This window comes from Schistocerca serialis, chromosome 3 (assembly GCF_023864345.2).
Source record: "Schistocerca serialis cubense isolate TAMUIC-IGC-003099 chromosome 3, iqSchSeri2.2, whole genome shotgun sequence".
NCBI classification, from domain to species: domain Eukaryota; kingdom Metazoa; phylum Arthropoda; class Insecta; order Orthoptera; family Acrididae; genus Schistocerca; species Schistocerca serialis.
The window spans coordinates 954,818,600-954,834,142 of record NC_064640.1 but is presented as its reverse complement, the minus strand read 5'-3'; the positions used below and the strand labels follow the sequence as shown (position 1 = coordinate 954,834,142).

The 15,543-nt window shown below is 36.1% G+C and overlaps 1 protein-coding gene across 5 annotated transcripts in view; it reads right to left on the bottom strand.

Annotated features, from left to right (window-relative positions):
* Nucleotides 1-1,758: 1,758 nt before the first annotated feature.
* The window catches only part of LOC126471402 (band 7 protein AGAP004871-like), a 259,932-nt gene continuing 246,147 nt past the window's right edge, over nt 1,759-15,543 (bottom strand). For all 5 annotated transcript variants that reach the window (XM_050099530.1, XM_050099528.1, XM_050099527.1 and 2 more), the window contains 3 exons: nt 10,317-10,478; nt 7,073-7,238; nt 1,759-4,305 (listed from right to left, as the gene is read on the bottom strand). In XM_050099530.1, coding sequence (XP_049955487.1) covers nt 4,192-4,305; nt 7,073-7,238; nt 10,317-10,478 — 442 coding nt within the window. In that variant the 3' untranslated portion in view covers nt 1,759-4,191. The remainder of the gene's footprint in view (nt 4,306-7,072; nt 7,239-10,316; nt 10,479-15,543) is intronic.

Genomic DNA, 15,543 nt, shown 5'->3' with positions numbered 1-15,543 from the left:
TTATGGAAAGGAAAGTCATTACTCACCATATTATATTATGTATTTCAGCGACATTGTATGTTCACTCATCAATAAGTTCTGCAGAATTAAGATACACAATCTCTCTGCATATCACTATGTGCTCAGCCATGTAATACCATTTAACAACTATGGGCCACTCCCCAGTGCATAAATCAAGCTGGTTAGTGTCCAGAACATCATAGTAACCCTGCATTGTTTGCCAGGTATACTCCTTAAGTACTGCATTGTAAAAAGCTGACACACTCTTGCAAATGGAATCTGTGTAAGCCCTCCAAAAATTACAAATTCTTATAGCAGTCAGTGTGCCTCCATGGATTTACTCCATTACTACTTGAGCCTCCGTATGTATTATCTGTGGGTAGTAGGTCAATGTTTATAGTGGATCTGTTAGAAATCCTGCAGTCAGAGACACAGCAGTGATGTCCATGATTAAAATGGTTACAGAATATCAGAAGGAACAGGCCAATAGCTCTTTAACACCTCAACTTTAGAAATGTGACGTGATGAATATTTTCCTCTGTCATAAATCTTGCCTTACAATTACTTTATTTAAAAAACACTCACTATAATTGAATTTAGCTGGTGATAGACTCAATAAAACTGTGTAAAAACTGCATGTGATCATTTAATTTCTAAATCAGATTTTTGCCAGTAAATCATCATCTGTCCATTTCAAAGCAACTTTCTACTTTGAAAAATCAAACCATTTCTGGAGCCTACAAATGTCGTAAGATGTTTTACAAAACTGTCTGTCTGCTATGACTTTAAAGAGATTGCAGCTACTCACTTACCAGGAGGCTGTGCACATCTGTATCTGAGCCCACTCTCCAGTAGGGAGTGCACACCAGCACTACATACCAACACGACACTACTAGGTTGCTATCGAAGCACCCCTACACCTGTCTGAGCAGTGAAGTGCCTAAGTTCCCAAGCTGAAACAACGCAATGCATTGCAGCACTATGCAATGTCCTGAAGCACTTTCAGTTGTTTGTTACATGCAAAGCACAAGATATTAGAGAGAAAATGGCACTAAACATGGATTCACCAAATCGAAATCCAACCACTTCTGAACTGGTTCAATGAGTTGCAAGCCACTTAGAACCACTAAGGAGGTATATGACACTTAGGAATGCTATTGACTATCCCCCTTCCCCCAACCAACTGTGGGAAAGTGAATTAAATTTACATAAATAATTTAGGAGTAAAGGAGATCACTCATCAAATAGCATTAGCACTGAGTCATCAACAGACTCTTTTGTGTGTGACAGCTGATGACTCAAAAGCTTCTGCTATTCATTGAGCGGTCTTGGTTACTCCTAAATTGTGTACATTCTGACATAATTTTCCTCACTATATGAATTACATTTACATAATTTTTAAGTCTACAGATAATCTTTTATAGAAATACAAAAATTATAAACAATAATGAGGACAGACAGCCATTCTCATGCAGTCAATTGATAAGTGGTGCACAGACGTGTAATTAGATTCTCTCTCTCTCTCTCTCTCTCTCTCTCTCTCTCTCTCTCTCTCTCTCTCTCTCAGTACTCTGTAGCTAACAATACTACAGCTTCAGGATATTAAACAAAACCAACCATGGTGACACCTTCATCCTTGTCAGTCATTCAAATGTTACTACAAACCTTTAAAATAAACCACCACCCACATTCTACATACTGAAACTAAAAGAGTACAGAATGAAGAGATGCTGTTTCCACACTATGATAACAAACATCTATAAAAGAAATGTTTTTAATGTACATGTAAACTTACAACGTTACACACTATTTTATTACAAGCATCAGTCACAATGTTGTTATATGAAAGATACAGTAAAAACTAACACACAAAGTAAAAGCCAATCAAGACACAATCCATAAAAATTCTAAAATGACTGATATATAAGGATAACACAGATTCTTATACCTAGTATGCTACAGAGCTATCAGTTGAAAACATCACGAAACTAGTTTTGGAACACAACCTTCAGTTATGTTTGCAGAATGAAATGTCACAATGCAGAGAAAATGTACAATATAATGAATGTTTTTAGTCATACTTACAGAAAATGAATGCTGACTACCAATCACTGATGAGCTGTATTATAAAAAAAGTCACACAGCATATAACAATCCTCTGTTTGTAAAAAATTAAAGTATCTTCAGAATCTTACAAGCAAATATATTCCATAAACTTTAGGCTAGCACTTCAGAATCTTACAAGCAAATATATTTAATTAACTTTAGGCTTGCACAGAGAACTATTTACACAGCAAATTCATATTGCAACCCATAAGTTGTCAAACAATGTTTGGAACATACTAAAAAAGAAATGGATACACACTTCAGAAATTTTGCATTATCGTTACAGCAAGTAGTATGAATTCTGGATTAAACTAACACAAATTGAAATTATTCTGCAAATCACAAAAAAGTACAATATGAATCTTGGAAAAGCAATTAATGCATGTCCAGTGACAGCTACAATGATAGCAGTACATCAGTCGCAAATACACACAGAAACCAATTTCCATCTCCCCTTTTCTGTAAAACAAATATCCACAAAATGGGAGAAGTATCACAAAATACCAATGACATAAAATCCTGCTGTCAAAACAAACACAGCAGAAATTTTCTGGTAGTTACTACTTATCAATGTCTCTAATATGAATAACACTTCTGTGATATTCACGGGCCATAACAAAAAAGCATTACAGAGAAAAATAAATGAAAAAGTAATGAAATATACTGATCATGGTGAGACAAAATTTAGAATTTAATTATTACACTGACATATCACTGTATCATAGAATACATTCATTCTTTTCTTTACTTTATTTTTCTTTAAGATTGCAGAGAATGTGAACTATAGAGTGTGGGCAACTTAACCCATTAGTTGCCTCATTTTTACCATGCTGTCAGAAAGTAATCTCATGGATGTCTGCATTAATTATCTATATGATCATTTTATTTTACTCTGGTGTTCAATTGACGAAACAACACTTAAATCTGAAACAGTGACGGGTGTCCACTCATTACGAATATTTGTTCCCAAGATGTACAATCTCATCATTTAGTACTGCAGGAACCATGACTGTTTGATGGAGTTCAGAATGAAATACATTCATCCCACTAATTCACAAAACTGTGCTCATAGACTATTTTATAAAGATAAATAGGAACTAAATACCACAGGTTCTGAGGTACTACGGAGTGTTATTGAGACAACATACAAGTTGTACTTTCATACAAGGATTTATTATTATTATTATTATTATTTATAATGTGTGATATAAACTCTCACAGAAAAGAGCACAGGAAGATTAGGGTTTAGTGTCATATCAACTCTCACAGGACCAAACTGGGCAATGTGATGGCATTCTATACTTTAGGTAATGTGACTAGTGTAAGTATAAGGATTGGATTTTCAGGGAGAATACGAAAATAATACATAAATTCACTTTTTACTATGAGCACGAGCTATAGTACCAACACATTTCACAAATCATGTGGGGATACTGTCAACAGAGTAGTAAAATAGTTTCAGCTCCATCTGTCAGTACCGCATTAGTCCCTGACAACTGGTGTTAGTGGTGAGTGTCTTAATCCCCCCCACCCACCCAAATCCCTTCCTCTCCTCCTTGCCTCTAGCAGAATGTATGTAGGAAACTCTAATCTTTTCACCTCTTATTGGTCACACCATGCATTGCAAACTACATTTTGATTTAATCTTGTCAGACATTGAGGTGTTATTTCAGTACTTTTTAGTTCAGTTTTCCAAACTAACCTTCAATACTCATTGTACAACACATACCTAATGTAACATCTGGGTAATAAGAAGCAATGGATTTCTTGAGATGTACAGCTTACTCTAAGTTAATGCAAAATGTAACATTTCAGGTAATATTTTTTCTACATTTTCTTATAGTTGTATGAAAAAAAAGTTCATGAATATTTTGAACATTATATTCTATTGGCTTTTAAAGTGAACTCTGATACAAATTTGTGGATTCCTTCGTATGTATGAAACACACTCTTGACGAAGCACGAGAAAGTATAAAATTAGATGTAAATTCCTGAGATACAAACAAATGCTGTGCACACATAGAATAGACATATTACAATAAACACATCACTTAATAATATATATAAATTTGTTTGAAGATCGAATTAAGACTTTTTAAGATTAGTGAGAAAAGGAGTGACAATGTCCATTGGCAGTGGAAATATAATAGTAGAATTCTTCTCAGCTGAAATGGTATTCAGGGTCTGGAGATAACGAAGCTGTAACAAAGACCATAATTATTAATGTAAACAAAAAGGTAATAAACTATCAGAAAAACAAACAAATTCAATTTTTAAAAATGTTCTACAAATTGCAGGTGAAACACTGCTCCCTATGATTTCAGTTTTGTAAATACTGTGATCTGTATGTACACTGCAGCTTCATATTTAAATAGACATTTGTAGGCTATATGATTTACTTCAGCTCTGCTTAGGCACTGCTCCACAAACTAAGCAGCAGCTCTAAGTAAGTAGGAGCAAAATAAAAGGAAGATCATGAAATGGTGTGGTTTTTGTTTTTTTTATTCATCATTTATTATGAATTCCACGAATCCATATTGTGATAAGCTATAAGAATGGGGAACACATCAATTTTACAGCTATAGAGACACAACAAATATAATTAAGAAATGTACTGTAGCAGAAATGTACCACAAATTGGTGAATAAGCTTAAATTTTGAAGGCTGAAGCAAAATTAATAAGGTATAACTAGTTTGATGCATGGCCATCCTCTGCAGAAAGCAAATAAATATTTTGTTTTGTGAACAAAAAATGTCTTCTCTTGCTGCACTGTATTTTATTCTCCCAGACATGTTTTGCCTCTTTTCACTTTGAGGCATCATCAGTGGGACCTATAATGATACAGTTATGATACATTTTTGTTTTGATATGTATTATTCATAGGAATTACTTACAGTACTCTGCGTTTTTAGTTGGCATCAGTGTTTTTGCTCTCATATGTTCATATGCTGGAATTCACACTGGTGCTCTGTTTATGACATGTTAACATGTTTTTAGGGCTGAGACATTTTTCTTCCCACTTTTCATGTTGTTTTCCCTTGTTGTTGTGATGCACTATCAGTCTTCTGTCACTAATACAGACATTTGATTGAAAATTACGACTTCCAGACGTAACTACATTGAGTTCACTTTGGGTCTCATGCTGTTTGGTTTGTTTATGTACATGTTGCCAACCTAACAAAGTATATCCTGAAAACTAATGTCTATTCATTTTGTCATGTTCATATCTGTGTGTGTGTGTGTGTGTGTGTGTGTGTGTGTGTGTGTTTGAAAGTTTGTGTGTTCAGCTGATTTGGGATTTCTTTTAAATGTTATGAGGAGAGGTTCATCGACAAATGATTGGAAAGTGGATTGGGTGGAATTATTGCAGTCCTCTGTTGCACTGTTACTCTGTTATTTTATCTATTAGTCTAAACAATGAGTTGTTTGGCACATGTACTTGATCATTGACTGGAATACTCTCTTTCAAATTCTAAAGGTGGCAGGGGTAAAATACAGGGAGCGAAAGGCTATTTACAACTTGTACAGAAACCAGATGGCAGTTATAAGAGTTGAGGGACATGAAAGGGAAGCAGTGGTTGGGAAGGGAGTAAGACAGGGTTGTAGCCTCTCCCCGATGTTATTCAATCTCTATATTGAGCAAGCAGTAAAGGAAACAAAAGAAAAATTTGGAGTAGGTATTAAAATCCATGGAGAAGAAATAAAAACTTTGAGGTTCGCTGATGACATTGTAATTCTGTCAGAGACAGCAAAGGACTTGGAAGACCAGTTGAACGGAATGGATGGTGTCTTGAAGGGAGGATATAAGATGAACATCAACAAAAGCAAAACGAGGATAATGGAATGTAGTCGAGTTAAGTCGGGAGATGCTGAGGGTATTAGATTAGGAAATGAGGCACTTAAAGTAGTAAAGGAGTTTTGCTATTTGGGGAGCAAAATAACTGATGATGGACGAAGTAGAGAGGATATAAAATGTAGACTGGCAATGGCAAGGAAAGCGTTTCTGAAGAAGAGAAATTTGTTAACATCGAGTATAGATTTAAGTGTCAGGAAGTCATTTCTGAAAGTATTTGTATGGAGTGTAGCCATGTATGGAAGTGAAACATGGACGGTAAATAGTTTGGACAAGAAGGGAATAGAAGCTTTTGAAATGTGGTGCTACAGAAGAATGCTGAAGATTAGATGGGTAGATCACATAACTAATGAGGAAGTATTGAATACGATTGGGGAGAAGAGAAGTTTGTGGCACAACTTGACCAGAAGAAGGGATCGGTTGGTAGGACATGTTCTGAGGCATCAAGGGATCACCAATTTAGTATTTGAGGGCAGCGTGGAGGGTAAAAATCATAGGGGGAGACCAAGAGATGAATACACTAAGCAGATTCAGAAGGATGTAGGTTGCAGTAGGTATTGGGAGATGAAGAAGCTTGCACAGGATAGAGTAGCATGGAGAGCTGCATCAAACCAGTCTCAGGACTGAAGACCACAACAACAACAACAACAACTTGATCATTTAACTGGGTTTTCTTTTCTATTTTGGTTTTCTGTGTGTGGTAATTTTCTTGCATGGTTAGAAGCTGTTTTTTTATTGTTGATTCTAATTATTTTCATGCCTTCTTCTCTATAGCATTGTTTGGAGTCACAATCTACAGAAAAGAATATTTATGGGGAAAACGAGACAGCTTTAGAAGATATGAGGTGAGCAAGCTTCTTCTCAAACAATCAGCTAAACACCAAGTGCAGACTGATAAGATTTCCTCCTGCAGTTTATCTAACTCAGCTCTCTGTAAGCAAATTCACATAAGGGGCAACTTACAGTATCAGCATATTTAGATGCAGCAATGTATCACAGCAGGAAGATTCCCTATTTCTATCTTTTTCAATAGATGAGACAATGATCATGGAAACACTACATCATTCATAAGTACCTAGTACTAGAGGAAACCTAAAAACAATACCACCAACCTGTAAGGCAGCTGGACTTTCAGACATAACATCAGAAGCTTCTTTCAGAGCACGTGAAGCCTTCATTTCTCCTTCTGCAGCTATGACTTTAGCACGAGCCTCTCGTGCAGCCTCTGCTTCAGCTGCCATAGCTCTCTGCAATTGAACTGGTAGTCGTACATCTTTTCTGTAAGTATTAAAAACAAATAAATGAATAAGAAATAAAAACATATGATCTGTTATTCTGTAACTCATCCCTGTATAGAAATATAAGTTAGTGACAGAGTGAAAACACAGATTGAGAGAATTCTATCACTTCATTTTTACCATTTTTCTTCTATTTTTGAAAAAAAAATTGAACCTTTCCACTACATGGTGAATGATTTGCCTGGAAAACTTAGGAGTGTTTCACATGACAGGAAATATTTTTATTAAAACTGCAAAACTGGAATAATGTCAAAATATGTTCATTCAACTTTTGGGACTTATTTATCCTGCACTAACCACTGGTTACAATATTGCACAAAGCAGGTAATTAATCCTAACAAAGTGTTATTTTAACTGCACTCCACAGTACACGATAACACAGACATTAACTCTAGACATAGAAAAGATTCACCATTATGATGATAATTGGATATAAACAGGGAGTACAAATCATTTGATTGTTGTGTTTAATTCAGCTTCCTGATTATTCTAGCACTTACAAGTTGGCTTCAATACACATGAGACTGCAAAATGTGTAACGTCGCAAACATATAATCTACAGAAATTTTCTTGACCTAAGGAATACATTGATGAATTTTGTTATGAAATTCACATCAAATGTATACAGCAATGCACATGCATCTGCATGTGCACAAGAAGTATTTATAGTGTATATTGATATTAATTATTAATTACTAATGGGCGAAGTAGCATTAACTCTGTCCTTCTGTCATTCGAACAAGGAGAGAGCAATATTCCGAGCAGAATTTAAGCAAAAACCTCCATATCTATTTGTAAGGTTACTTGCTAATTTGATCTCAACTGTTTCCTTACTAACACTATCCCAATAGCTGGAAGTGCCTGCCATAATCTCAATGTTGTTGCAGTGCATATGAGGCCAGGTGCCAATGCGTTGTTTGTGTGTGTGTGTGTGTGTGTGTGTGTGTGTGTGTGTGTGTGTTTTTTGTTCACACTCAGTAATACTATAATCTGCCATAATCCTGATGTCCTAACCAATTTATGACAGCCACTTTACACAAACCATGATCATCCTTTACTGGTACTAAAGGGTCCTAATCTTAGATGATGGTTGGAAAACACATTTCACATCATGTTTCCACATAGTACAACAAATCCTGTTGGAAATGATGCCTATGCAAGGGTAAAAGGCTGTAGACATTGGTGTCACCTTATTATTTCCAACACTCACTCACCCAATTGAAGGTTGATGGATGACACAATGCATTGCTGATTTGTCTTTCACTCTAAGAATCCTGGTGATGACTTCAAAGTGGGACAACTCAGCTAACAAAGTTTCGGGGTCTCAGATGTTGTGGGCCCTATAAACGAAGGTACAAAAGTACTCCTCCATGCTGCACCGGATTGTGACAAACTATCAGCCTGGAGACACTGATCACCTGGCTACAAATCCATACGCTGCTTGAACATTATGTGCTAGTAGAAACTCAGGTTTCACATAAGATACACTGTTTCTAAACAAGTGACTTTATTGCACAGTTACAGTCACTTACTGAAAGAGATGCACCCACAGAAAGTATGTTTATTGTGATCTAACAGTCTGCTTAGGATGAAAATCAAACAGGTAATCATGTCAGTGTTTGTAATGAAATAATTTTTGAAATATCGATAAAACACATTCCAGATTTTGTTGAATCCACATCTGCTGCACTGCTACCTGACAATCTGGCTATCACTTTTTCTCTCATTTATCAGCTGAATTAAACTTTTATTACCCATAGCTTGTCTAGTGACATGCCACTTAATCCTGTTTAAGACATTTCAGATGTTAAACTTTACAGCCACATAAAGAGGCACATAATTAGTGTAATGGTCTGCAGAAATGTAATGAATCAACTTTCAGGCTAGGAATACCCTTTCCTTGTTGGTTTACCGAGCAAGGTGGTGCAGTGGTTACCACACTGGAGTTGCATTCGGGAGGGCAATGGTTCAAACCAGGATTCGGGCATCCTGATTTAGGTATTTTGCAATTTCCCTAGATCACTTCAGGCAAATGCCGGGATGGTTCCTTTGAAAGGGCATGGCCAACTTCCTTCCTCATCCTTTCCTAACGTGATGGGGCCAATGACCTCGTTGTTTGGTCCCCTTCCCCAAATTGACCAGCCAACCAACCAATCCTTGCTGGTTTCACTAAAATACAAGATTCTGGAACCTGAATTCTTACTTAACATTATTATTACAAATTCTGACAGTAGTGGAGCAGATGTCATAAGAGATGATTTGCATTAGTATCCACATACACTATGGGGTTGGGTTGTTTGGGGAAGGAGACCAGACAGCAAGGTCATCTGTCTCATTGGATTTGGCAGAGAAGGGGGAGGAAGTCGGCCGTGCCCTTTCAAAGGAACCATCCCGGCATTTGCCTGGAGTGATTTAGGGAAATCACGGAAAACCTAAATCAGGATGGCCAGACGTGGGATTGAACCGTCGTCCTCCTGAATGCGAGTCCAGTGTCTAACCACTGCGCCACCTCGCTCGGTCCACATATACTATGAACTGATCAAGATTTCTATACCAACATATGACCAACTTTTTCATAACTTGAATACACAGTATTAATGTTCCACAACAATATTTATTTAATAGTTCATTATGAACTGGCTTTCATCTTCTTTGGCCATCATCAAATAACTTAGTACTAAACAGATAGTCCACACAAATTCAATAAAAAATCATAGCTATACAAAGATTGTTGTACAATGACACGTGACATTTTATGACTATATTGACATATAGTCATAAAATCTTTGTACAGCTATGAATTCTTGCTGATGTTGTGTGGACTCTGTTTAGTATTAAGTTATCTCATGGTGGCCTAAGGAATTGAAAGCTGGTTCGTAATGAACTATTAAATAATTATTATTGTGGAACATTAAAATTGTGTATTCATGTTGCTAATATGTCTATGTTCCTCCAAGAACTGTTGGAATGTTCCATAAATATTATTACAAACCTTTATAATAGCAGAAATTAAAAAAAAACAGAATTTGTTGAAGATATTTAAAGTGCCGTAACTTACATCTCAACACGTTCCACTTTCACACCCCATGGATCTGTAGCCTCATCAAGAGCTGACTGCATTGTATGGGCAATTGCTTCTCGTTCAGACAGTATCTCAGATAGGTTTCTTGTGCCCAGAACATTACGCAATGTTGTTGCAGCAAGCAGGCGAGTAGAATGGCTGTAAATGAAAGCAGTTTAGGTTAAAGTGTTTTCTCAGGATAGTAGTTAGTTTGTTTTTCTAAGCCCATACACTAATGACAATGAGAGCATGTCCATATAGCAATAAAAAATTCCCAGTAATCACCTGTATTCCCTCTTATTTATGATAACAGAATTAAAATGTTTTGTTTCATTTTTTATAAGAAATATTGTTATTTCCAACTTAGCTGCAATCATTGAATTTCAAGTTGTGCCCATCTGCTGTCTGTGTATGTTCAAAACAAAACAATTTTTGTTTCTTATTTATACCATTAACAGCACTTTTTAAATTTCAGTAGAATGTCCTCCCCCTCTTCCCATAATTACAGACTTATCTATTTGACATTCAGTCACTTGTCTTCTATTCAATCGAAATCCATTGGGAGCTCATTGTTTCCCATGTGATGGTGTTAAGTTCATAGTGGACATGAAGCAGCACAGTACATCCCATTCATGGGCATCATGACCATCAATAGAATGAAGTACTAAAACCTACACTGTAAAATTATGAAAAAAAGCAACAACCAGCTACATAAAAGCAGTCTTGATCAATAGGCAAGCATACAAAAGATGTGTGAACAACAGTGTTTGGGTTTTTGACATTGAGTTCTTAATGGATGAAGGCAGGCTGCAGTGAAGCCCTATACTACATGGCTACTGCTTGTATTTCCTGATGCTACCTTTTTTTACAGTTCACCAATGATTTCCCATTATTGTATTGCTTTATAACAACTTAGAATTTCTTACTTTTTACTCTTTTTTTACTTTCTGAGGGAGCAATTTTCCACTGTGAAACAAGTGTCACTTCTGAGGCCCATTTTGCACTATAAAAGAACTTTGTCACATATCTTTTAAAAATACATTTTATAAAACGTTTAACAGCATTATATCCTTAATAAAATTAAGAGCAAGGTCTTAGATGTTATAATATATGGGTCTGAGTACTATATCAAGGTATCAAAAATTAATACAAGACATCATATCAAAAACTGGATGAAGACGATGGTGTACCACCTCCAATAAAACCACACTTAGTAAAGGCACTATGGTCTTGAAACCAACTATGATGTTGATGACAGCTTACTTTTGTTTTAATAACACTATAGTACAATAAACACTTCACAGAAAGTGCAAACTGTCAGTTATTGTAAATCTGGCAAAGTAAAAGTGCAGAATTAAACATCTGAGGATAAATGCTAGCTCAGTTTCAAAACTAAATGAGTACTGAGTGAGACCTTGACAACTGCCAACTGTAGAAAATGTTCGATGACTAAATTGTTATAATGTTTTTTAATGAATACTATTATTGCATTTTTTTTCTTTACTGGAAATATTCAGGTCAAGCATAGTTGCAGAGCAACCAATCAGTTCGAAGTGGTGTGCGGTCTGCAGCAAAATGCTAGCTGTCATAAGAACTTCTGAAAAACAATTACAGAAATCAAAACATATTTAAAAACAAAAACACAAAGTTTAAGCTTCATAGAGATCATGTCCATCCATTGAAGAAGGAGGGAGGTTGGGAGTGGGGAGAGAATGGTAGAGGGTCGAGTGTTGTCTTCTCTGTAAGGAAATACAATCACAAACCCATTGTCTTCAGGATAAGCACAAAATATATTAATAGAGTCATGTTCTTTCTAATGACTACTAATCTTTAAATCAGAAAGAACAGTTCCCACATTGCCTTCAACTGCAGACTGCCGATCAAATGCTCGATACCACTTTCAAATTCCGTAATACAAAACAATAAGACAGTTTGCTGGATATGGAGACACTCACTGCAAAAACAACTATTTCTTTTACTTTTGTGGATTGTGCTGTAAGTTTACAAGTGAACGAAAGCTACTTATACAAGCATAATCTATGGTAATATTCTCACCTAATAAGGCACACAGTTTCAAATGTATCTCAGTTCTTTTTCATGTAGTTTCGCTAGATAATAGTTTTCATTGCTCCTTGAGCTAAATTCTAGACAGCTTAATCAGCTTGCAGGAACAGGAGAATGTAGCACCAAGTGTAAGTCTGTGTGTTTCATGCTTTGCTGAACATCTTCATATGTATCATAGATGCAGAGCAACCAGTCAGTTTGATGTGCTGTAGACCGCACACCACTTTGAACTGATTGGTTGCTCTGCAACTATGCTTGACCTGAATATTTCCAGTAAAGAAAAAAAAATGCAATAATAGTATTCATTAAAAAACATTATAACAATTTAGTCATCGAACATTTTCTACAGTTGGCAGTTGTCAAGGTCTCACTCAGTACTCATTTAGTTTTGAAACTGAGCTACAATCAGTCCTCAACTACTACTCTATGTGATTATCTGCTACCTTCTGAATATGTCAATTGCTTGTCTTCAGCCATTCAACTTGTTGCATTTCATTGGGGATTCTCCATCATTGCTCATATTGAACTTCAAAGAAAACAAAACCAAGACAGAAACAAGTGCACCTAGTGTGGGATTTAATTTGGTAAAACCTATACCACAAATACTTCTTTTAGTGGCTCTAAATTATTGTTACAGAAGATTGGGTCTGGAATTCACCTTCTGAAAAAAAAGGGTCTCTTTTCTGTTTTTATCCAGTCATGTATCAGCACTGTGTGTTATCAGTGACCCTCACTATATTTCTGTGGAAATGTTAGGTGGTTTTAAATTTTATATTAGGACTAAAAACTAGTACATCTGTCAGTTTGTCATCTGTCTGTCCACTTTACCATAATTCTCAAGCACCAATATACGTGCAGGACAAGAACGAAAGAAATTCCAGAACGTTACATAGCAAGAAAAGCTCAGAAAAAATGAAAGTACTAATATTAAGTGACAGTCATGGAAGAGACTGTGCTCAAATACTGCAAGACAAACTAGGGCCCTCATACCAGGTAAAAAGCATAGTAAAACCTGACGCCCCACTAAAAGAAGTGATAAAAACGCAGAATATTTGACAAGAAGCTTCGGTACACGTGATACTTTGATTGTAATAGGGGGTTCTAACGACATAGACAAACCTCTCGATCTAATGTTGAAGCATGTGGTAGAACCATTGGAACCAATACTCGCTCTAAGTCACAAAATGAATATCATTATCCATCCTATACCCAGGAGATATGATGTTCAAAATTTAAATAGTAAAATTAATATTGCAAACCTCCACCTGATACAGGCTCTGAATTTAGCTAAACACCTGTACAAAAAAAGAATTGCTGTAAACTTTGAAATAGAGAGACTAGCCAGAAACCACTTCACAACACATGGCTTACACCTAAACAAATGTGGCAAGGAGATTATCTGCAATAGACTGGCCTTGCTGACAACTATGGGTGACAATAAGAAACCAAAAGTCAGAAACCATAAACAGACACTAATAAGCAATTGGATAAAGACAAACAAGATGGGAAATAAAAAGAGTAATAGTGGCCATACTGTGCAAACTACACTAGACAAATGGGTCACGAAGTCACAGAGACGAAACACAAACCCCCTGACCCCTCAAAAAGGCCAGCAACCTGAAAGGATCAATAATGTGATGGTGAACATTATCGAGACATCCCTCCAAAACGTCAATGTGATGCCTCAACAGAGTGAAGTGCATGTGAATACTTTTCAGGCCCACCTGGAAGATGAGATGGCTGGCAAGGATGACCAACAGAACCAGCACAACTGCTCAGAAGTCAACATACCTGTAATACAGCACAATTTAAACTAAAGGTCAGTGACACAGTAAATATGACTTCGAGCCCCCTGAGTAAACCCCACTCAGACCTGAAAATCTATTATCACAATATCCAATCCTTGAGCAACAAAACTGATGACTTAAGCATTTTGCTGACCAGTGAACTCAGTGATATCTCAGTAGTATGCCTAGCAGAGCACTGGCTCTGCACTGATGCGGTTAAGCTAATCTCACTACCCAACTTCAAATTGTGTTAACACTACTCCAGATCAAATGGACATGGTGGGGTTGCCATCTTCATTAAACAACACATTGAATATAGCCCACTTCCTACCCTAAAGGAAATAGGAACAGATAAGATCTTTGAATGTGCAGTCATTAAGCTTACAGATCTAAATCTAATTGTAGCTACAATCTACCATCCCCCCTCCAGTAGTATTAATGATTTTCTGTTACAAATGGACTTGTTTCTATCCAAAATAAGTCAGTGGAAAAAGGAGGTGATTATATGTGGTGACTTTAATATAGACTTTCTCACCCACAACAGAAACAGGGAAACATTGATTAACATTGCAAAAACTTATAATCTGCATGGCCTTGTAAACAAGCCCACTAGAATAACACCCACATCCAAGACAGCTCTAGATCAAATTTTTACAAATAGAAATAAACTTAACCCAACTATAGAAGTATACAATGCAGGATTCAGTGACCACCAAGCTGTCATTCTAAAGGTCGATGTTAGCAAAGATACCTCAAACCCAGTCCCACCTAAAACTTTACGAAGGTTTTTCACCCAAGAGAACTTGAACAAGCTAAATGCCCTCCTTAGTAAAGAAAAGTGGACAGAGATGTACACAGCCAATGATGTCAACATGAAATTCAACATATTTATTGACAAAATGATCCACCACTTTGAAGAGGCCTTTCCACAAAAACCAGTAAGAATAAATAATAATAATAATAATAATAATAATAATAATAATAATAATAATAATAATAATAATAATAATAATAGAAACAAGAGTTGGATTACACCAGCTATAAAAATCTCTTGCAAACATAAAAGAATACCCCACATGTTATGTAAACAAAGTAGTGACTCCCCCCAACTAACAGAATACTATAAAAACTACACATGTATCCTAAGAAGAGTGATAAGACAAGCAAAAAGGATGCAGAATGATGAGTAAATTGACAAATCCAGCAATAAAGTAAAAGCAATGTGGAATATCATAAAAAGGGAAAGAGGGGAAATGAAAGCTTCACATTCGAACATAGAAATCAAACTCCACAATGAATCTATATCTAATCCCGAAGTTGTGGTGAACTCATTCAACAATTTCTTTACAAGCATAGCTGAAAAACTGGTCCAA